Genomic DNA, 24586 nt, shown 5'->3' with positions numbered 1-24586 from the left:
TGAAGTTAAAGCCGTCGGCAGCTGTGCAGCACGGAGGACATGCAAATTAAATGTTGAATATAAAACACATTTGCGCATCGTTAAAGTTAATTTGGCACAAATTAATTTGCGTAACGGAACTGCTCAATTAGCACAAGTTTATATATAAACAAATGCGGCTGCAAGCGATGCGCGTGCAATTAAAGAACAGAAATTATTTAACAATTTAATTCTCTGACGCTTACGTCTGTCAACAGTTCTGTCGCTTGTCGCGTTGCGTCGCTGCCAACGTCGCCCCAAGTCGTTTATTTTTTCATTTTGCGCGTACGTCTTGAGTTTTTATCGTTTCGATTTGCATGCGTTTTGATTTGTGTGAGTGAATTATAACAACAATTAAAAATTTTGATTAACATATTAATAAACAAGTGTGTGTGTGTGTTTTCTTTGCTCGGCTGTGATTCAAAAATGTGCGCAATGCAGACAAAGTTTATTTAATAAAACAACAACAACAGCACCAGCAGCAGCAATAAGCGGAAGAAATAAACAACAACGCCTGGAATATGTTGTATAATGTACCGTGCTATCAAAACTTTTCAACGCTGGATTATTACAAGGTGAGTTACGAAAGTTAATGAAATAATCATAATTTTTTTGATTATTTGATTTAGAGCGAACTTGATGGATACTTCATATATATAAGTGCTGAGAGTTTGATTTTTTTGTATTTTATGGATAAGTAATTGCAATTTTTTATTTAATTGAAATTGTTATAATTTGTAAATATATACTATATGCCAAGATCGTTTTCAATACTCTAGCCCTATTATATTTCTTTTGGCCACACACACATATTACATAAGCCACACACTATATCAATGTTAGTCAGGAAATCTTCAGTTCAACTTTTCAACTTCAGCAGCTCTGCTAGACTAAATCCTGACTTTGTTTCCCAAATAATTTTCCACATGAAGTAAGCGTAATTCCAAGCCTTTAATACGCAGCACAAACTCTAGAAACAAAAATATCTATTAGATCTAGCTGCCACTGAACTGTAAGAAATCAAAAATGCAAACCGTTGACTACTGCGCATTTTTTGAAAAAACAGCAGAATCAAAACCCTGAAAATTCTGAGCCTTTAAATGCTGCAGAGACAATGGCTGAAAAGACAGTAGTCGCTAAGGAATTTTCAGCTTAAGGACAAAAGGGCAAAATACTTTTGCTGCTGTTGATGCTGCTGCTGCTTTTGCTTTTGTGCATTATCCTGTCGATCGAGTGAATCATTTGACCAGAAAGAATAAAAACCACAAAAAGGTACAAAACAAAATACAACAAAAATTATTATTGAAATGCCAGAGAGAAGGCAGTAGGTCAGGCAAAAGCAGTTAGAAATCTGTAGCAAAATCTTTGCTCTCGAGTTGAGTTGAGTTGTTGATTTCTTTGATTGACAGTTATGATGATTTCGTTTGTGGGTGAAGTCGGATAAAGAGGCTAACCGATTACACTGCAAGAAATAAATTGTGTGCAGCATTGATTTTCGAATTTCTCGCAGTGTAACTAATTTGTGTGTACTGTCATATATATTTGTTGTTGTCTAGGCAGCCAGTCTCATTACTTGCGGCATCTGCCGCATCGCTACCATCGTACCCATCATCATCATCATCGTCATCTTTGGCTTGTAACTTGGTAATCTGAGTGAAGTTTTTCTGCTGCTTCTTTGTTGTTGGTTTGAGTAAAGCAATTTGCGTCGTTTTTGTTGGTTGCCAGGCAAGTAAAAGTTTTTTTTGTTGTGTTTTTGTTTGCTGGAGCATGTTGAACAATCACAAAATGGCGCACATCTATGGCGTTTGCTTTTTGGAGTTAGCAGGCGCCGACGCCGCCATTTTGTTTGTCTATTTGACAATCGCTTAAATGCAAATGCTAACGTACAGTCGATGAGTGAGAAGGCCAGAGGGAGGGGAGGTGCAGGGTGAACTTGCTGCTGTTGAAGCCATTAGCAAATAATTTCAGCGAAATTTTTATTCGGCATTGTTACACAGACACATGGACACTTATCCACAGCCGCACACACACACACACACACACATAGAGAGAGACACACACAAATGCCGTCAGGATAATTTCATTGAAATTTGAGTCGTCAAAAGGAGCAGCAAACGAGGCAAAAATGTACAAAAGGACGCCGTGCAGATGCCTTGCGCTTTTCGTTGCTACTACGGGCACTACGGGCGCGCCATTATAACTGCAAACAATGCAGACGAGCGTAGCATGAGTGTGCGAGCGAGCGAGCGAGAGAGAGAGAGAGAGTGATAGAGAGGGGTGAGTAACCGTAGGGGGGGTCGTGGCAATTTCACTGCTTGCCCCCGCAGGACCTGAGCGCTGCGGGTTTCATTTTTTGTTTGTTTTAATTTCATACTCACAACAAATGCGCTGCGGTTGCTCACTTTGAGCATTTTGGCCGCATTCTCCATTACAGCCACGCCCACCCTGGGCAATTTAAATCTTGTACTTGCTCATTTTTATGTGGTGGGGCAGGGGGTGCGTGCAATTATTTGCAACTCACACGCTCTCTTGCCTAATGTCCTGCGACATTTTTACAACATAATCTGTAAATCTTGTAGCCTGGGCTAAGCCGCTTTTACCTTTTTGTCTCTCAACAAGGGTCAGCTTAACATCCTTTGTTGGCGGGGCGTGGCACAGGAAATGCAACTAGATGGCATCTGGGCTACCTGTTTGCCAAACACAAACAAAATGAAAATAAAATAAGAGCAGGAAGAGCGTCGCAGTGTCGCAGTCTGGAATTTGTTTGTTTATGCAACGCAACGAGACGAGCAACATTTATTTATTTATAATATTGCGTTAGCAAACTTTTGCGCTACTGTTTGCAAATAAACAAAAGCTTAGGCACTGACAAAAAGACAAAGCAAACTGGCACGGGCTGAGCATCAAGTTTAAGCGAGAATCAGTTACCTCAATGTCATTTGACGGACTTGCATATTGTTTATAAATATGTATATCATATTTTTGTTATGTAAGCGCGGCAAATTTTATATAAAAATTATTGCCAAATGTTCTTTAGAAATGAATGTAAAGAAATATATATGTCTGGCTTATCAGAACATTGAGCTGACGTCACTGGCAAAAGCCACAAAATATATGCCATAAATTTGCATGTTGCAGTTTCAGTTACTTAAATTACATAACGTGCCATGGCTGGCAGCCCTTCAAATGTCACTCCATTGTGTTTGCTACAGAGCCTTGGCACATAAGCCGCTCAACAATGTCGACAATGCCTACCAGGCTTAGCCCTTTTATCCTGTTTTATGTCGCCTGTCAGCTTCGCAACAAAAATTAGAGCAACCTGTCGCTGTCTCTGTCTCTGTCTCTGTCTCTTCAGCTGCTGCTAATGCTGTCTAATGACTGCAAATATTTATGCAGGATTTTTGCATTGTCTGCCGTGCAAGGCTCTGAGTCATCAGCATTTAAATTAAAACAACAGCATACTTAGACAGAATATGACAAACGGCAGCGTCTGCACCGCACGTCAATCCTAGATCATTGCTTGCTACATTCGAAACATCAGGTCTTCGTTTGTTGGAGCACATAGCGCATGTACTTTTTGCGCTATAGTTAGCAAGGCTCAAGATATTATAATTGTATTTATCAGCATTACTGCGGTAAGGCTGATGAATTTTGGAAACACAATTTGCAAAACCACTTTATTTTATATGTCCATGTATTAAAATACAGGTGAACCAGTCGGAACTCATAATAGTAGTGACAATATCGTCCATCCGCTCGAGCGAAAGTGTTTGGTGCTTTTAAAGACACCTACATGTTTGTTAGTAGGATGCAAGATTATAGTAATACATATCTATAACTCAATAGCCTATATGATCTAGGTCATTAAGCTCTTTATAAGAGTTTAAAGCCTATAGTAGTTCAATGTCATTGTTATTCCGAGATTTCGCTTGGATACGTGCTATGTCTTTATACAGTTAATAGTCGAACCCCTCAGCACTTGTTGTTCGCATTAGTGTGTACAGAATTCTATTTACTTTTACTATGTTAATGCTAATTAAAAGCCCGATACCGATGGGACGCGCGTTGTAATATCTTACTACTTATTTTTCATTTTTAAATTCTTGTGATATTTCCGTCTTCAAAAATATCTATGATAGTTAAAAATATTCCTGTATCATTCAGTGGCGACTTAAACAACAATTTTGATTCGGCGTTTTACACTATGTGAAGCACTATTCATTAAACTATGATTATTTTCGAGCTTTTATTAATTACTAATCATTAGAAATAATTGAAAAAGTTAAAAACTTAATAATTCTTAAAAAATTTAAGATAATAGAAAATAATTGCATTGATTATTCTTAGCAAATTATTGAAAGAAATAATAAAAAATTGTTTAATTTGTATTAATTATTTTTCGATTAATTTGCAATAATAAATTTCAGTGAAACAAAAACCGTAGCATACTTTCCAGCGTTGCACTTTCTGCGTAGCCAAACTGTCTATAAACAACAATCCGCCTCAAGCATATACATACTTTTTATATATAGAGATATATCCACGCTGGGGCTAGCTGTCACATCAAAAGCACGCACATTTACAACGCCACGTTAATTGGTGGCTGGAGCCTCCTCTTACAGCAATTCACTTTCATGGCATTAAGCATTATTATTAAACAAATGAGGAAAAGTGCGACGAAATGAACTTGTCATAATTATTTGACAGCTTGGCTTGGGCGAGAGACGCGCGTAGTATTCCTGGAACTATTTGATGTAAAACATTTTGTGTGCCAACAAGCAGTTGACATGGGCATGCCCCCCGTATGCGCCACACTTGCCACACATTTTGTATTATCGATCTAGCGGCACTTTGATTTTGCGCATGGGGTTGTCATGGGGTCAAGTGTGGATCAGGCTGTGAAAACAAGGAAAATTATACGGCGGGGTCGTTGCGTTGCGGCTCATTTCCGGTTCAATCAAGTGGCAGGCAGCGCTGCTGCTCCTGCTTAAGTTTTCTTAGGTTCACTTAGGTGTGGCCTGTTGTCAGTCAAAGGCGCAGACAGGCGCGCAGCTGCTGCCAGGCAACCCTTCTCCCGATCCCTCTCCCTCTCCGCTGCAATTAAGCGGCTCGCAAGTTTCTCTGACACAAATTTGTCGGCAATCAGCGTGCGACCTTTGACTTAGCCCAAGCGCATTGCTTTGCTCGTTAGCAATCGTGACAGTTTTTCTTAAATTTTATTTTCCGTTTCTATTTTATTTTCATAATTTTTACCACGAAATGGCCGCCGCTTCCCTCAACTGCAACTACACTCAGCATAAAATATCATATTTCGCCGTTGCATTGCATTTTCCCTCTTTGCCAGTCTTTGGGAACTGGCAACTGGCAACTGGAAAAACTGCAGCAGCCAAATCACTGGCATCGTTGTCAGTTTAACAATTGGCAGCCAAAATGCCAACAACAAATCATTCACATTTCGCTCATTGATTGGCGAGGCGGGCAACGCGTAATTCGATAGCTTCCTATAATAGTTCGGCTCAGCTCTACATAAAACTCGAGCAGCAGCAAAAAGGAAAAAAAAAGGAAAATGCTGTAATACATAAAAATCTGAGAGCGCACCTGTGCTTATTGGCCTACAAAAACTTCGGGGTTTTATACTTAAAATCAACAGTTGGCTCATTGATTTTGGTGCGCTCGACTTATGCATTTTATATGGGTAATGGGATATGAACTGATCCAAGCTCTGCTTGGGCAGTCTATGGCCTTGCCGTTCTAAGTAATTAAGTCTAACGGAAATAATCAACAATTTCAACATAGAACATTGTGGCAATCAAGAAGCAAGAGTTGCACACTCAGAGAGTTATTGTGGCCAAGGTCTGTGATGAAACCGATTATACACAACACATAACATACACATGTGAGCATTATGTGAACAGAGGGCTGCCTCAATTAAAGTGATAGCTCGCGACAAGCATTTCAATACCATAGTATATAGAATGTATATAGCAAACGTTGCTCCAGCAACGGCTGGCATAGTTTTACTTTTTTATAAGGTACATCAACATTTTGTAGAAAATAAATTAAATAAGACATAGAGAGTGTAAGCTATATATAATAATTGTTATGAGCCGATAGCCTTAGAACCTAGCCTGCCTTCCTTTATTTATATATTTTTTTGTATAATCACAAACATAATAATAATATAATTTTTAAATTTGTCACTTGCTCTTGCTCTTACTCACACTTTCTGACTCTTTCTCTCACTCTATTTATCTAACTTATGTACATTGTAAGCTAAACCACCTTTTTTTTTAAATATTTGTAGACATTTAGTTTACTTCGCTTTAATTTTAGTAGCAGCTGCAAGTAAAATCGCAAATTTTATTGCTTTATTTGTTAGCGACTAGTTTTCCAACCATGAAAATATGTCTCCATTGAGCCTAAAAACTGAACTATAAATAATTAATTTTGAGCTTTATCTATAGTGTAAGAACGATATTTAATAATTAAATGTATATTACTTTTGAATATGCATTTAAATATCAAATGCTTCAACTTTAGTTGAGAAGCTCAGAACAATTTTCAATAAATCGCTATGAGCTATTTAATAAATGTTCAAACTATGATTCATTACAAACCATGTTATAGTTAAGAAATTCAAAACAAGGTAAAGAGTTCACAAAATTTTAAATTTACAACTCTTTTGAGGTTACCTAACAAGTCGTTATTATGTGAGGCTAGAAAACTTTCCCAAGCAATAACTTAATTTGGCTTACAATAGTTTACAGACGTTGCTGATTACGCAAGGGTTAAGACATAATTCTCAAGGGTTGTTGCTTAACATTTACAACTGCTAATTGGCAAACAAAGCAGCAGATACAATTTTTTGACATTTTTTTTTTGGTGGTATTAAACTTAAAAATGTTATAATTTTAATGTGCGCTGAACCTTGGCGGTGTCAACTTGAGAATAGGTCAACATTGTTGTTTAATTAGCAGACAATAGCTGTCAATAGTTAGTTGAAGAAGCTGAAGAAGTCAAAGGTGCTGCGGCTAATTGCAGTGACGAGCTGCGATGAGAGGCAGAGAGCAAGGAAGGAAGGAAGGAAGGAAGCCTTCAAACCAAGGAGGGGTGAGTGTGAGGAGATTTGAATTCAACGCCAGCAGCTGTGTGTATCGTTATAAAAAATCTTATCGCACTTAATCTTAATGACTACTTAAAGCGACATGAGTGTGATCGGGCATACACCCCCCAAACTCACCCCCAACTAGCCACCAGTATACACTCGAGTGCGGTGCAAGCACTTGAGGCAGCTGTTGTCACTTTGGACTTTAATTTAAGCCCAGGGGTGCCATATATATAAAAACCTCAACATTAATAAGTGTTAATAATTGTGTATATCAATTTGTATGTGTGCATGTGTATGTGTGTGTGTCACGCCCAAAGGCTCGCACTCTAACGCTCGCACTCGCTGCCAAACAAGTTGGGCTACAATTTCACTTCACTTTCGCGAAAGTCAGTTGATAAAGCGAGCGAGAGAGAGTGTGAGCGTCAAATCAGGCATGCGTAACTTGGTTAGGGTCTAGGATTACCACACAGCATCCGTATATGCTGGCAGTCCCCAGAGTTAGCTTGTGGGTGTGGGCATTGGACATTTGGGCTGGGGGGATGTTATTGTAACTGGGCAAGTTTACAAATTTAATTTGCTGGCAGCGCATTGAGGGGTTGCTTTGTTTTTTTTTTGGGTGTTTTGGCAGTCAAATTAAATTTCATAGGCCTGGCAACGCAATAGGAACAACAATAACAAGCATGATATGCTATAGCATCAGCAACAAGCATATGCTGCATACTTGCGGGCGCTTTGACTGCTGCTGCATTTGATTAGAGCTCAGCCAGGCGTGACTATTTAATTTGTTGCTGCTTGACACGCGCTAGTCGAGAGCGCATAATTAATTTAATTAGAGAGCCGTTCCCACAGGTAAAACAAGTCAGTTTTCAGATACATAATGCGATTAGCAAGTTGACTTGGCAGATATCCTGTAAAATTTAAACTTGCAGCGCGCTTAGGCTTCAGTTCAATAGATTATATATTTCTTAATATTTCTATTTACTTACATGCATAAATTTGTGCCGCTCTTAATTAAATATATTGATATAAATTGCAATAAAAAAATAATAAATATCTTATTCTTATGGCTTTTCATTGAGTATAAAATATTTATGATATATTTTTTTAAATACGCTTCTGCTTAAATGTCACGCTTCTGTTTATGTGCAGCTTCTAAATAAATTGCATTAATATTTGTAATTTTCATTGCTATAAATATAAACTTAAAGCCCCAATTTAAGAGTTAAAAATATATATAAATAGAGTTTGAAACTTCATTAGTTGCAGCTCTGAAATAAATACATTAATATATTAAATTATATAAATTTCCAAATCTCTTCATTGCTAGTACTTTATACAGGGTATTTATAACAACCGGCCTATAGATAATCCTGCCATTATCTGCGTGTGCAGTCCCGTGCTCATTTGGTCTTGATGCTTATGCCAGGTGACAGCTGACACACTTCATCCGTGTGGCAGTCGCAACGCCAACGTGGTGGGTGGTTGCAGGTTGCCGTGGCAATCTTCAGAGCTTGCAACCTTACTGCCGCTTGCTTTATTTTTGTTTTAATGAAAATTCCTGACCAATGTTTATTTAGCTGAGGTCACCATGGCAATGCAGCAGCTACTTGCAACCGCCGCCCCCAGAGCATTTTTAGTTCCATTGGCGCGTGCCTGAAACACAAACACGGGTTCCGCATAATTTTCAACGGAATGAAAGCATAAACGAGAGGCGTCGTTCCAAGCGGCTACCCCGGTGGTCACTCCATGGCAAAAAGACAGCGAGCAAGTGTGTGCAACAAACTCTGAACTGAACTTATAAAGCAATTAGCAGCTCAGTTTATTTTCAGAACAGTTTAAGTCTTTGTTTGTGAAAACTGCGACGCTTGCGTTTAAAACATAAATTTATAGTCAATAAGTTCTTTAAATCGAATGCACAGTAGTTGAATTCGATTTTTGAATTTTATGGCGCATAAAGTTTTTATGTCTAAGCTATAAAAAAAAGCAGTATTAATATTTATTGATTTGACTACTTGAATTACCAAAGGCTAAAAGGCACAAAGCAATTGAGTAATTATATACGGCGTATACATAATTTTTGTATTTCAATTATGGCAAGTTATTTTTATAGAGAATGCTGATGCTTTATCTAAATTCTGTCTCAATTAAAGTAAACTATGAACAGCTGACACGAAAATTATTACAAAAATATTTAAGAATAATCAAACTAAGTATATAAAATGAAATCTTTTTATTGAGAGTGTTGCACAGACCTTTTATAACTCTTTATAAATAGATTGTAGATATAAAGAGACAATTTATGCTTATAGTTTGCTTTAGCTAGAACGAACTTCAAGCCAAGACAGAACCGTTAAAAGTGCTGCTCGTTTTGAATGAATTTGTTGTACTTGCTTGCTTGGCACATTTTGTAATTTATGCTTGCTGCCCATTTGCTATGAATTTCTTTTGCGAGCTCCTTGAGCATTAGTCTATGTGGTAAATGCAATTTGTTCTGCTTGCGCATGCCTCAGCGCTTTTTATGCAACTACAACGTGGGCTGTAAATTAGCATAGCCTATGGTAGTTAACGATTCACATTCAGAGCTTTGGCATGCGCTGACAATGACAATTGTTGTTGCTTTGTCGAGTATCAGCAAAAAATTTAAAACTGTGACCCAATTGTAGGCCTCATGACGCATCGTTTACCACTCTGCCTGAACTCTCTTGGCTGAGTGTTGAGCTAACACGACAGGCAACAAGAGGCGATTGTCTGTTGTAGACAGTCGACCAGCAACAGCAACAGTCTGGGAGAGAGAGAAGCGCGACTTATCTAGATGCTGTAGCTAAAGCTCTACAGATCAAGTTGTAAAAATGCGCGCGATTATCGTTGAACACGCATGGAAATTGCAGCAAAACAAACAAATGTGGGCTCAGCTCAGGTGTTGCAGCAGCAAAATGGCGCCCAGTCTGCCCCTTGCCCCTTGCCTTGCCCCCCTCTCTTTGTGGCTATTGCAACGCGCGTTGCAAGCCTCTTGCACCGGGGAGGTCCAGGCCGATCAAAACTGAACGTAAATCTTAAACACTTTGTGTGTGCCTTGGTGGTGCTTTGGCTGCCTTTTGTCCGCACGATCAGCACGTTCACTGCGGAGGACGACGAATGGCGATCGGTGCCCCAAGAGGCAGCCAGAGCACTGCAGCGAAATGTGCGCGAGTCAGCAACATGCCGGGCAAGCGGCTACAGCATCACAAAAATAAATAAAAAATATAAAAAAAAAAATACTTATCTGCAAATGCAGCAAATTGTGCGCAGATTTGTTTACAGACAGTCGAGCACTTGGTATGGCAAAACAACTATAAATGGCTTAGCCTGAAGCTTGAAGAGAGCAGAGCAGCGCAGCGTGCGAGAGCGAGAGGGAACACTCTGACTGCTGCTGCTGCTGCTGCTGATCGTCGTAGATATAATTGACGACTTGTTGTCTCACGATCGTGCTAAAGCGATTAAGGCATATTTAATGCTCAGCAGAATTAAATGCACCACCACCCGCTCCACTCGCTGCCCCCCGCTCTTGGGGTCAACGCTGCTTTAAATGGGGCTTCTGTGTCATGCACACTTCCGCCAAATACAATTTGCGTAATTCTTTTTGTTAGCAATTGTTGATTGCAATTGAGAAATTTTTGTAAATTTGATGTGTAATTTCTTTTTGGGTCAAAGCGAAATTTCAAATGTCTGTGCTCTCGACTGTTGAATGCGCTTTAATTTAAAAAAAAATTGTTTTCAGTTCATTTGCAATTGCGCTGGAATTCAAAATTATATAATGTAAGATGTAATTGTTTATTTATATTGTTGCAATAAGTTAAACAACAAATCTTGGGTTCCATTCAATTTATATATGTACATATGTTAATTTCTAAGACTTTTATGCACATTAAAATCTTAAAATAGATAGATGTATATGAGTTAAATGCGATTAATTTTAAATGAAATAAAGTAGTACATTTTACATTTTAAATATTTGCAAAAATAATTTTCTGTTAACGTCGACGGTCGACATAAAAAAAAAATAACTAAAAGCAAACTTTTGCCATCTGCTAATACAAAAATTTTTTCCACACTAATCATAAACAAGAAATTGAAATTTTGTATTGCATTTAAATTGCTTTCTATAGAACTAAGTGTCGAATGAACTTTCTGTGAATAAACTAAACTCAAAGTTTATTTATAAATTAGTTCTATTTCTGTTTAGCACACCTTGAAGTTATCAAACTTTTCCAATCAATAAGCTAAAATTCTTAATTAGTTTCTATGCCGATTGAATTTCAATATTTGTGCGTATGTGTGTGTGTCTCACTCCACCCTTTTACTATCTAAACATTAGTTTTGTTTTAGCAGTTGCTGCCAATAGGCGCCTGTGGCTGCACTTGTCGATGGAAGCTTTATTCCTCAGAATTCCAGTGCATATGAATCGACTAGACTATTGTTTTATTTATTGTCTGGTGATTTATAAGCCTGTTTTGTTTACACGTAATTTCATATGCTTAATAAGACAAAGCCCAAGGCGTGAAAGTTTATTTAACATTAAGTAAATAAAACGTATATAAATAGGCTTATAGAGTAACAGCTATTTAATAATAATAATGAATTTAAGAGCAACAGCTTGAAAGCGCAAACATTTAATAAATAAGCTGAGGTTGCTAAACATCTTAAATTTCTTAAGGAATGGACAAGTACCCGCATTATTATAAAACACAATTTAAGTAAAATAAATTTGTTAGAAAATGGTTTAAATGTTGAATTTATAACAGTTTTATAAGCTGTTTGATAGCAGTTGGAAAATTTAAATAAACATTTCGGCACAAATATATGTGAATTAATGTAATTGTTATGAAAATATTTAAAGTTTGAGCTTATTACATTATTATAAACTGTTTTATTTGAGATAGAAAATTTAAACACAAGTATGTAAGTGAGTAAATATGCTGGCGATTAAATAAATGCTCACAGTTATGTAGCTACAGCTAATCAGCTGTTTATTAATTTGTTTTGTGCTTACACACTTGTATTATTAATTAATTTATGCGCATTGCATTTATCAAAAAACTCACAGACACACGAACATTTTTGATTGACATCAGGCTTTGTTTTATATTTTTTTATTTTTGGGCGGTACACGCCCGCATGCTAAAATACCAAAAGCAAACAAATAAATGAATAATAATAAAAGTAAAAATAAATAACAGACGCGACGGCAAAACCTACCCCGAGTACAAACGAGGGCGTGTCCAACTTGCACCATTTGCTTGGTGAGTGTGAAGACGACAGACGAGACGCTAAGCTAGTTGTCTCGCTCGCACATAGGGGCGCACAGCCAATGCCGAGATTTTCACTCAGAACTCGTCAAAAACTCGTTGAAACTCACGAGCTGCGAACTGCCTGCGGGCGCAGCGACCAGATACAAGATACAAGATACTCAGTTCACTCGAGCTGCTCAACGCGTGCGCTACTCAACGCTCGTTGCCAGCGCCAAATGCCAAATTAAATAATTAAATATATTTCAACAAATCTACGACGTGTGTGTGCGTGCATGTGCTGCAATAACAAGAACGGCAACAACAATTTCAAGTGATATTAATTAAAAAATATATCAAAAATGGTTACCTTAATGCCATACAACTATGCAGCTCCGCGCTGTGGATTAATTGATAAAATGATAGAGCCAAAGGTAATACTATAATCAAAATGTATATAACAAATGCAAGTGAAGCTTTACAAGTGTGCGTGTGTGTGTGTGTGTCAGTCAAGGAGTCAGCTACAGCTAAAGCTATATACATATATATCGTTTGTGGCTTGCTGCCGTCGGTTAATGTTATTGATGTTGTTGTCACTGTTGTTTGCTTTAGCGGTTTGTTTGTCTGGCTTCCCCCGAAGACGTTTGAAGTGTTGGTCAAGTCACATTTTATGACAAAGCACAAAAGAAACGGCAACAAAAAAAAACAGTTGCATAAATATTGTTAAGGATTTATTTGTACAAAATGCAGCTTAATGTCTTAATACATACAATTATTGAATTACAGCATTAAGTGCAGTAAATTAGCATACGCTAATAAATTATTTAAAACAAATTGCAACGAGTTGATTGCAGTGCTAATTGCCAGTATGTCAGCTTAAGATTAATGCAAACAAATTGAGAGTAAATAAATTATAAATTAAGTGCTTTGCTTTATTTAATTTCAATTGACAACTCAAACAAATATTTCATTCGATTTCATTTCATTTGAAAAAGAAGCAGCGATTTGTATTTATAAGAGCTTGAGTTTAAATAATTTAATTTGAAAAATAAGCAGCATAATTTTATTCATTAGAAGCCAAGCTTATAGCATATAGAATAGAATATAGTAGAATTAATATAAGCTGCGCTGTCCTAGTTTCATTCTATTTATGCAAAAAACTAACTAAAAATAATACTACCTCATTTATATTTTAACTAACTTTTTGCACACTTGCTCTATCAAGTGCTAAGCAGCTTTTTTTTTTATTTTATAACTGAGCAGCTACAATAAATGCGAAATCTCGTGTGTGCCCATGTGGGTTTAACTTGCGGTTACGACAAGAATTTTATGACGAGCCGGACACTAGCAGCTGCTCGATCGTCCGATGGCTAAAACAAAGTCGAGACATTGAGGAATTCTCTAAAGCGCAGCACGTTTAAAAGTGCAGTCGCTTTTAAGGCGAAATATTAATAGAGCATAAATTACAGCGTTGTGGTTGGCCTAAGTCCGCTCGGGCGCAGGTTCCTTTCAGCTTTATGACAATTTAAGCAGCGTTGGCCCACAAAGCAAAGGGCACAAACGAAAGAACAACAACAACAACAACAATAAACATTGCATTTGAAGAGCTGTTAACACAATTTTTTAATTAAGTTTTAAGCCGTATCGAAAAATTAACAGCCATACATTCAACTGTGTGCGACAATGCGCTGCATGTAATTTATGTGCCACTTGTGGTAGAAGGCATCAATGCTGCATGCCCCTCACTGCTCACTGAGCTCTCAAGACAGTCAAAATATTGATTATGGCTGCAGCGATTGACACTTGGCGATTGTCTCCAACGTAATTAACGTGCCAAAGTGTTAAGGCGCATAGGTCGTGGCCCCCAAAAACAACAACAAAGGTAGCTACAAATTTTTGTTGTTTATTTCGATGTTTATCGAAGAGAGCTCTGAGGGTTTCCAGCCCAAGCTGAATACAAACAGAGGGAGAGTTTCAATGTCCAACTTGCCAGGCGGGCAAGTTAATAAAAAATTTGTCGCCATCAACGTTGTCTTTTGTATAAGTGTGCGTGGTGCGTGTGTTGATGTTTTAATCTTCTTCTAAAGCAGCAGCAGAGACAAAAGATTACGATCACAGGAATTTGGTTAAAGATGCTCAAAACAGGTCTTTTATATGGGCATCGCTCTCTTAGCATCTCTTCAGCGCCTTGCCACATGTTGCAGCCACACTCTGGCTCTGATTCTGGCCTGGGCTGGTTCTCTACTCCTTGCATTGGTCTGTGTTAATGTTTACGTTGTCAGCTTGTGCCATAAATTAGTTTAGTAAAAAGGTTGCCTTGCATTCGCCTTTTGCATTCGTGTTCAGTTTGTTCAACACGCAAGCCCAGCCTCCTCCACCTCCCCCACCTCCTCCCACTGCTGAGACTGCAAACCAAACCTTAAGATACGTAGCTAAACATTTGAATACTGTGACAGCGGACTGCGCTTTTAAACGCTACCGTTGAAAGTTGCACGACAAATTTGCCAAAAAAAAAAGAAACTTAAGCACGAACAGCAACAGCAACAACTCGAATGAAATTATGATGGACAACAGTTGCGTGTGTGGCCAAGTTGTGGCTGTGGCTGCTCCCAAAAGCGGCTCAAAGCTTGCTGTCAAAGTCATGCTGCTGCCCAGATGAATTCCAGCAGCTTTTGCTTGGCTGTAGGTAAACGCTTCAGCAGCCAGCAACAGCAACCAGCAACATTTTTCGTAAGCTTCCGTTTTAGATTTTGCATAAAGACTTCCTGTCTGGCAAGTTTTCGCTTGCGTTTAATTATAGTTGATTCTTTTTCTAGTTTTGTAGATAATTATATATTAATTCAACTTCAGCACAACTGCGTGCATATTTTAATTTAATTTAAAATTAAAGCACACGAGCAACTGTTTAAAAGAAATTCAACATTTTTCTAGTTTTTAAGAATTGCTAGAATATTTTAATTTCATTTATAATTTAAGCAAGAAATTCCAAATTATCTGACTGTCTATCAATTGTTAGTCTTTAATTAATAATAGATTAACGCTACTCTGAGCTGCTTGCATATTTAAATTTAGTTGATTCAGCAACTGCTTAAAATAAATTTCAAATTTTCTTATCTGCCTACCAATTATTATTCTATAATTCATAATGCATTACGATATATCTGCTTACCAATTATTATTCTATAATTAATAATGAATTACTTCTAATCTTACATGCTCATCATTTGCTTTGTCTACATAATTCCAATTAGAGTTCCATTAGCATCTCATTGAATATTAATATTTTCCAACCTTCTGATCAAAGATTATAGAACATCGGATTCCCTTTTTTATTAGACAACTTGCCATTGCACAATCTCTTATGATGATTGGCTTAACTTACGGCTGATTGGCTTATACGATTGTTTCATCACTTGGCCCTCGCTCCAGCTGCGTTATGTCAACTTGGCTAACTCTGTGTGTTTGCCGTTTGCATAACAAACGAAATCCTACTGCCAATTCGCATTTTGGCCACCTGCTGGGCCAGAGGCAGGCAGTAATTTGTTTTCCATGAGCTTCCAGTTTGCCAATGGCGCCGCCTTAGCAAAAAACGATTCTGGGCTTGTAGCCCAGTTAAAAAATTTTCCCACGCATGCTCAATTTGCTTAGCTTGACAATTGCCCAAATGCAAATTATGTAAATTGTGCTGTTATTTATAATTTTTATATTTATTTTCACTTTTGTCTGCATTGCGTCGCATTAAGCACAAAATGAAAATTGCCAAGCTCAGCGCAACTCGTCGAGGTGTTCGGTGAGACGCCAAAGCACAAAGTTGTTTATAAACAATTTATACATAGGCTGCAAAAATTATGTGAATCAACAATATTAAAATAATAATGTTTATTTCTTTTGCAGGTTAAACGTCCCAAGACAGAGCATACGGATACACATGAGCGCAATCGGTAAGTGTGGAAAGATTTATTTAAGAGTTGCACCTATGTAATTGCAAGTTACGCTTAGGTGGCAACCCTAAATGCCAGAGCAGCTGTAAGTGTAGACAATTTGTAACAGTCCCTAGCACTTGATGTGGCTCTAAGATGTTTCGGCTTTTCACACTTGGCACACACACACACAACAAGTGTTCATAAAATTTGACAAATTTCAATTGCTTTTTTTTTTTTGTATATTTTTGGATTTTGCATGTGGCCTTTAGTCCAGAGCGCAACACATGCCACATTTGTTAAATTTTAAAAATGGGCAACGAATTCAAGGAATTTTTTTCAGCTCTGCTCTGCTCTTTATATTTTTTTTTCGTTGCACGCTTGAGCAGAGTGTGAGAGCACCTAACACTTGGCAGCGCCTGCTCTAAATGCATCCGACCATGCCCAACTGCTTAGAGGGGCTTAGGAGCAGCTTAGGCAGCCTTCGAGGCAGGCAGTTTGCACTCTCTGCTTTTGTTTAGTTTAAGCCACACAACTATTGCCTTAATCTTTAAATAATATTTTGAGCTAATGTCACCAGACACGTTCGAAAAAACTTTCGAATAAAGCAAAACTGTAGAATTTTCTTTGGCGCACGCGTCGTTTTTCACAGACTTCGTTTCCCCCTTTACTTGATTTGAGTTTTCCCCCCAGTTCATTGCAACTGGCAAGATAAATTATTCAAAACTCTGGGTGTCAAATTCCTTAAGGAAATTGGGCACTTCATTTACCTCATAGCTCCCCCCTTATTGGTTTGTTGTATAAAAAATTATGAAAAATTACTATAAATGGGAACTAAGGGTAAGACAGAAATTTAGGCTTGTATTATTTATAATATTTTTTTTACTCTATCTCCACATAGCGTAAAACCAGCAGCTTTGCTTATAAACAACTCAATTTTCCCACACTAAAATTTAATTACAGTCGAAAAGGATTAAGTTACCAATGGGAATGGCAACCAAAGACAGCATTTAATTATTATTGATTTAATGTTTGTTGATTTATTTCAATTGCAGTGCGCGCTCTCTCGCTCTCTCTCTAGTTTACTTAATTTGTTTGGCAATTGTTGCTCACAGAATTCAAACAACAAGCAAACTCGTAAAATATTTGAGTAGTTTAAGAAAATTTGTCGCCGCTTAAGCGAGTCACATTTGCTGCACACATGCTGCTGGGGCAGGGGCAAGTGGCAAGTGGCATGGCTCTGAGACAGGGACACACACACACACATACACACACATGTTGCTGCCGCCAATGGTTAACGGTAACAAGCACAGGCCGCAACACTCAAGTGGCTCTGAAAAAAGGCATTTCAAACGATTTCCCTTTTTATTTTTTCTGTGTTTTGTTTTTAAATGCGTGCAAACACACAAAGAGAGAGAGAGAAGAAGAGAGAGAAAGAGAGAGAGAAGGCAAAGTGAGTCGTAGAGAAATATCTTAAACACTTGACAAATTTAGAGAATGGACAAGAGACCAGGGTACAATGGGCAACTGGGACCACACACTTGACTTTAAAAAGAGGGGGGGTTTTTCCCAAAAGCAAACGACAACAATCAATAAGAAGAACGACAAACGGCCCGTTAATTTCAATGGCAGTTAAAGCCTTATTGGAAATTATTTTATAGTTTGCTTAACAGAGCATTGCTTTAATGTTTCTCTCTCTCTCTGTCTTTTGTTTCGGCTTAATAGGATAACAAAATAAAAAAAAATACATGAAGCATTAAGGTTGCATTGGGAATTAAAGAATTTGTTTTTAAATTGTATTTCAAATATTTTAAGCTGCTTGCATTTCTTTTAATTGTTCAAGATTTAAATAAAGTGCAGCAAGCTTAACAATCAATGCTTTGATTTATCATAATTTTGCTTCATATAATTTTCAATTAAAACTGTGTATTTTGATTTTACAGTCTCTGGTAAAGTCAATCAGCCAGCAAAGCACAACAGCAACAACAACAACAGACGCATCAGCAGCAGCAGCAACAGCAGCAGCAACAACAACAGCAGACACATTCAGGCGCCGTGTTGGCCACCAGCAATGGGCCCAGCAGTGCCGTTGGCATTGGCGTGGGCGTCGGTCTAGGCGGTGTGGGCGTGGCAGGGCAATGCAGTCCGCTAGGATTGCCGCCGCAGATTCAGCCGCTGCAGCCAACAATTGGCTCGCTTAGCGCACACTACGCCAGAAAGCAGTAGCAACAGCAACAACGCCAGCAATTACAGCACAGCAACAACAACAGCAATCCAAATGCAAATCCGAGCAGCTGCAGCCTGGCTGCACCAACCAGCAGCTTTGCTCCCTTGGCCAGCAGCAGCTTCTCCACATATCAACAGTCCAGCGCTAGCGCTGAAGACGTGGGCGTGGGTGTGGGTGTGGGCGTAAGCCATCCAGCTACAACAGCAATGTCGCATTGGACACACGACGGCAGCAGCATTGCCGCTGCGGTCAAGTCGGAGTCGCGCAGTCCAGGTCAAGTGCATGCCGCATTGGACAATAAGGTGAGCCGCACATATTAAGCAAAAATAATAAATAATTATTAACATTTGATTTGCTTTTGCTTGGGCAGCTCTACAGCAATCCCTATGCGGGCTACAACAATTTCCCGCAGCAATATTACGGCGGATACTACAACGAGCAGTATCTGACGCCGACGTACGCCAGCGGCGGCAACAACAATTCGCAGCTCTATAGCAATCCCTATGCGGGCTACAACAATTTCACGCAACAGGACTACGGCGGCTACTACAACGAGCAGTACGGCAATTACTACAATCCGGCCAACTATTCGCCGTATGCCGTCAGCTCGCCCAGCTCGAGTGCGAGTCATGGCTTTCATGTGGCCACCGCCTCCTCCAATCTATCGGAGAGTCCAACTGACACGCATCCAACGACGCCGGTGCATCAGACCACACACTCGCCGCACTCCCCGCTGCCGATCTCACTGTCACCCAATGCGGGCGTTAATGTGGTGACCGCGGCGACAGCCTCCGCCACATTGAACTCCAGCGGTGGCAGCAGCGTAGGCACAGCTGGCTCAGCAAGTGCGCCCAAGTCCACGCCCACTGGCAAGACGGGACGCGCACGTGGGCGGCGACACCAGCAGCCGAGTCCAACACGCAGCACTGCCTCCGATACGGGCAACAGCGAGGCCGGTCAAGCCGCCCGAAGCGCGTCTTCATCTGGGACCTGGACGAAACACTGATCATCTTCCATACGCTGCTCTCGGGCAGCTACGCCGTACGCTACACCAAAGACCACAGCACACTGATGCCCATTGCGTTTCGTATGGAGGAAATGGTCTTCAACATGGCCGACTCACATTTCTTCTTCAACGAGATCGAGGAGTGCGATCAGGTGCACATCGACGATGTGAGCTCCGACGACAATGGCCAGGATCTGAGCACCTATAACTTTGCCACAGACGGTTTCCACACAGGCGCACCGCCCGGTGCCACGCCCAATCTTTGTCTGCCCACGGGCGTGCGCGGCGGCGTCGACTGGATGCGCAAACTTGCGTTCCGCTATCGCAAGATTAAGGAAATCTATAATAGCTACAGGGGCAAGTAAGTACCAAACATATATAACCAAATTATTCCAACTGAATTCTTATAAATTTTGCTTCTTTCAGTGTTGGCACGCTGCTGGGTCCTGGCAAGCGTGAAGCCTGGCTGCAGATACGCTCAGAGATCGAGGTGGCCACCGACAATTGGGCCACGCTGGCGCTCAAGTGTCTCAGCATGATAGCGCAGCGTGAGAACTGTGTCAATGTCTTAGTGACCTCCACCCAACTGGCGCCTGCTTTAGCCAAAGTGCTGCTCTTTGGTCTGGGCGGCATCTTCAACATTGAAAATATTTATAGCGCACACAAAATTGGTAAGTCCTGATCTCGGATGATTCATATTAAGCATCTTGGCTAACTTTATTTTACTCCACTTTAGGTCAAGAGACGTGTTACGAGCGCATTGTGACGCGCTTTGGACGCAAGAGCACCTATGTGGTCATTGGCGATGGCATTGAGGAGGAGAACGCAGCCAAGGCCATGAATTTTCCCTTCTGGCGCATTTCTGCTCACAGCGATATTCGCGCCCTCTACACCGCCTTGGACATGGGCTTCTTATGAAAGACTTGCAATGTCCTTTGAATGCGGCTGGCTCGAAGCATAATTTGAGTACAAAACACTGGAAAAGAGCGACTTTAATTTATTTATATCTGTGTGCATGTGTCTGTGTGTCTGTGAATATGTATGCATGTGTGTGTATGTGTGTTCGGAGACAAAACTGTAAACCAGCGCAAAATAATTTAATTATTTTGTTCATATACAATTCATCTAATTTAATGCCAAGACTTTTTATTGTATTATATAGTTTATAAATATTTCGCAAGCTACAAAAACTAAAACAAAACCAGAAACTGTTTAATTATATATTAACCAATTGTACATTTATGTAATACCACTTAAATAATTTTATATACATACGTATCTAGCACCCTAGATTAGCAAACAATACATAGATCTATATATAACTATATATTGTAGCTGGATTAGTTTAGACAGCAGCATCAAAAGCGTTACCAGAGTAACCGCAGAGTAAACACAACAAAAATTAGTTTAAACGAACATTTTTAGTTTAAAATCAAAGAAAGCGATTAATATTAAACACTGTAGTATTCAAATTTTAAATAACTATTATTATAGCTGCATATACATATATATATATATAAAACTTTATTTAAAATATGAAAAACCAATAAAAAACAACAACAAAACGCACTATATAAAACCAAAACAAAAGTTTGTTTACTTTCCTTCATGCAGAGTGTAATCAATAAATTGAATATTCGTTGTTCGCTGTTCACGCATTGCAGCAGTTCAAACAGCTTTTGTCTGTCTGTTAGTCAACATCGATACGTTTGGCCACTTACACGTACTTTACCATAGATGGCGCTGAACATGTTGCGGTTCTGTTAAAGTGCACAAGTATGTTATGCGGCTGTTAAACTAAGCAAGCAACTAGAGTATTACAATATTTTAATATTTCATGAGTCTATACAAATATAAATATATAATTAAAAAAACCGAAAATAATATAAGTTCATTTTTAAATATTTTTTTTATATTTTTGTCAATGAACTGGCGTGTTTTTAGTTTATTCGTAAGTGAGTTTTACTTCATCATAATTTGGTTTTTGCTATGTCTTAACACTTTGATATAATTTACAAAATTTAATCTAAATTGCCAATGCGCTCCACTTAAAGGTTAGAAGTTAGTTGGCTCTTGGGAATGCTTTCAATTTCAAAATATTTGATACAGCCACGCCCCCAGCTACACCCTAATAAGAACTTCAAGCTGCCGCACATAGAAACTTCGCTGTTTTTTCTATAATTTGACTGCTCAATTAGTTGGCGTGGCAAAAAAAAGATACAAAATGTATATAAAGCCTGGTCAAGGTGTGAAAAAAGAATTATATCGAGAGGAGTTTAATTGAAAAGCGTTGCAGCCTACCAGCGCCTGGGGCTTTCATCAGAGATGCAGGCGTAGATCTTTCGCCTCACATGTCCATGGTGAGCAGCTGTGATTTGGCATCGTGCAGTGCTTAACAAGCTGCAGCTCAAGTGGAGTTTGGCGTCGTTAACTATGATTTGTAATCTCTCTGTGTGTGTGTGTGTGAGGAAGATGCTGAGAAGAAGGCTGAGTGTTTGCTGTTGATGAGAAGGGGCTGCGCCTGCTGCGACTGCGACTGCGTCTGATAATTTCGCACGACGCGCGAGTTTTAGTGTTGTAAAATTTTATCGCCATCGCCCAAAACCTGACGCGCAAATCAATTTTTATTATTTTATCGTCGCATATAGAGAGGAATGGCTCTCTGTTGCTCATGAAAGCCAACGAAATCTAAATCTATGCCATAACTAAGCGCAACTGACGAGGCAATCAAGCAGCCCATACCAGACCAGACCAAGACCAGGCAGCTCCACTTTCAGGTCTGGGCCTGGTCAGAACAATAGATGGCCTATTCATTAGCGAACGTTAACAATGCACAAATCATTATCAGTAATTATGCATTGTTTCGCAGGCGAAAGGATTGGCCATGCCCATGCCCAACGCTGTGCGCGTTTCTTTGATTGATTCGTTGATTAAGCGTTGGCCTTGAACTGCCTGCAGCAGCTTCGCATGTATTTATAGTTACACTGCACCTCCTCTCTTCTTCTCTCTCTGTCTCTCTCTCTTAGCTTACATGACAAACACCTGAGTGGGCCCCAAGAGTAGCACAACGCACAACGCTTGGCCATAATTTATGGGCTTTGTGCAAACATTTTGTGCAATTAAATTGTTGCTAATGCGATTTGCAGATACTCGCCGCTAAGCCGCAAGTAGCTTAAGCACTCAAGCTACGGCAAGCTGCTGCTCTCTCGGCTGTTAAGCGTGCAATTTCCAAATTAACTGATAACAATAACGAAAACAACAACCACAACAAGGTTAGTAGTCAAGCTAAGACGGCAAACTTAGCCACATGCATATAAATCACTCAACTGTTGCCGCCTCACTCCTGCTGCTGCCGCTTGCGTGCAACTGCAACAGTTGCCACTTGAGGCTAGCCAAAGGCAGTTGCAACAGTTTGTTGAAAGCCAATCAAGGCAATCATATTAAATGTCAGCGCAACAAACTAATAAAATAAACAAAGTGCAAGATTCGCTCTATACAAAATATATCGATTTCAATTGAAATGTATAACAAACTATAAAGCAAAAGCATGTTTGGAAATAAACAATTGGATTAACTACTGTATAGTATGTCAATGGAAAACTTTAAAAGATCTCTTTCTACATTAACTGCTTTCCCACTAACTTCAGTAGCAGCCCTCGCTTTAATATGTGAACATTCAGCATTTGCAATCCTCAACAGTTTCAAGTTGGCGTTGGCTCATAAATTAAACTGCATTTGGCTATTTTTGTGGTCATTAGGCGCGGCTGCAGTTTGTCTCTTCTCTCTCACTCATACTTGCTCGTACTCTCTCATTCACTCTCATCTGGTGTGATAGCTGCTGCTCTTGTTGTAATTTTGGTATTAAGACCTACGCTTGCCTGCCCAATGCCAGCTCAGTTTGTCTACAGCCTTCTAGCCAAGACAAATGCTGCGCAAAGTTTTTAATGAAGTCTTGCCTTAAAGTTCTCAATATGTGCAATGTGTGAGTGTGTGTGTGTGTGTGTTATATGGCAATGTCAGCTGAGTTATGGCCAGCAGACTTAAGGCGGAAATAGCATTATGAGTTATGTGACTGTTGCTGTCTCGAGCTATGGCTTAATTTCCCTCTCGTTACTCTCCCTTTTTCCACTTTTCCATGCCATTTCTATGGACTGTATACCTGTTGGACTGTTAGACTCGTTGGCTGTTGCGCCTCAGACTGTGCTACACTTCAATTAACATAATTAATGTGCGTGTCTGGCCTGGCATAGAACACACTTTTGTGAGCGACACTGCGAGAAATATTCTGATACTTTTAATAGTTCGCATAATCAACAGAAGGCTTTTAATTGATACTACTATTAATTTATATTTAGTTCGCATTGGAATTATTTTCGCTTTAACAAAAAGTTGGCTACCCAAATTATATTTATTAGCTGTAATTTAATTAATTCTAATACTTACTCGTGCCTATTACAAAGTCTGTAAGTTAAAACTGGCATTTTTATTAAATTTTTTATTTAATTTACATTTCAATAATTTCTTTCAGTGCATGCTTTTGTTCTGCAACCGCTTGGCTGTCAAAAATGAAACTTGCGCAGGCTGCTTTCGTTTTGGTTTTCGCTTTTCAGCATTTGAATTTTGACTTGTCTGCTGCGATGACTCGAACCTCGTTTGCCACCTCGTGCTCTGCATCCTCCCCCTCCCTCCCGCACTAAATGGACAATTAACTGGCACGACTGACTCACACAGACAGACAGACATTTCAACTCAATCTTGAGCCTCATCAGCAGACGCTTTGCTTAAGTTCTAGTGCAGCTCATTAAGCAACAAAGTCTAATTGCTGATGTGCCTAATGATTTGTCATAAATTATAGCATAACAAGCTTAGCGTTACGGCATATTTTTATATTTTTTTAAAGCATGTACTTAGTGTAAACTCGTTGCTAGTTTAAAGCTGCATGCCCAAGGTCGACTTATTTCTTACAAATATTTTCAAGTTTACTTTAGGCTTGGGAAGTTATAAAACACGGTTTATAGCTTAGTATGCATACCTGAGCAGCTC

The 24586-nt window shown here is 39.2% G+C and overlaps 1 protein-coding gene across 1 annotated transcript; it reads left to right on the top strand.

Annotated features, from left to right (window-relative positions):
• The first annotated feature begins 17 nt into the window (after window positions 1–17).
• On the top strand, window positions 18–20997 carry LOC117135044 (developmental protein eyes absent). The gene is given in 7 exon segments (XM_033294893.1): window positions 18–593; window positions 16285–16331; window positions 18254–18839; window positions 18908–19501; window positions 19504–19904; window positions 19970–20214; window positions 20280–20997. Coding segments are annotated over 7 exon segments (2109 nt in total). The 5' UTR covers window positions 18–539; the 3' UTR covers window positions 20462–20997.
• Window positions 20998–24586: the final 3589 nt, after the last annotated feature.

The sequence above is a fragment of the Drosophila busckii genome, chromosome 2L (assembly GCF_011750605.1).
Source record: "Drosophila busckii strain San Diego stock center, stock number 13000-0081.31 chromosome 2L, ASM1175060v1, whole genome shotgun sequence".
Taxonomy (NCBI): Eukaryota; Metazoa; Arthropoda; class Insecta; order Diptera; family Drosophilidae; genus Drosophila; species Drosophila busckii.
The sequence above is the reverse complement of the archived record's forward strand: the minus strand, read 5'-3'. Positions and strand labels throughout refer to the sequence as shown.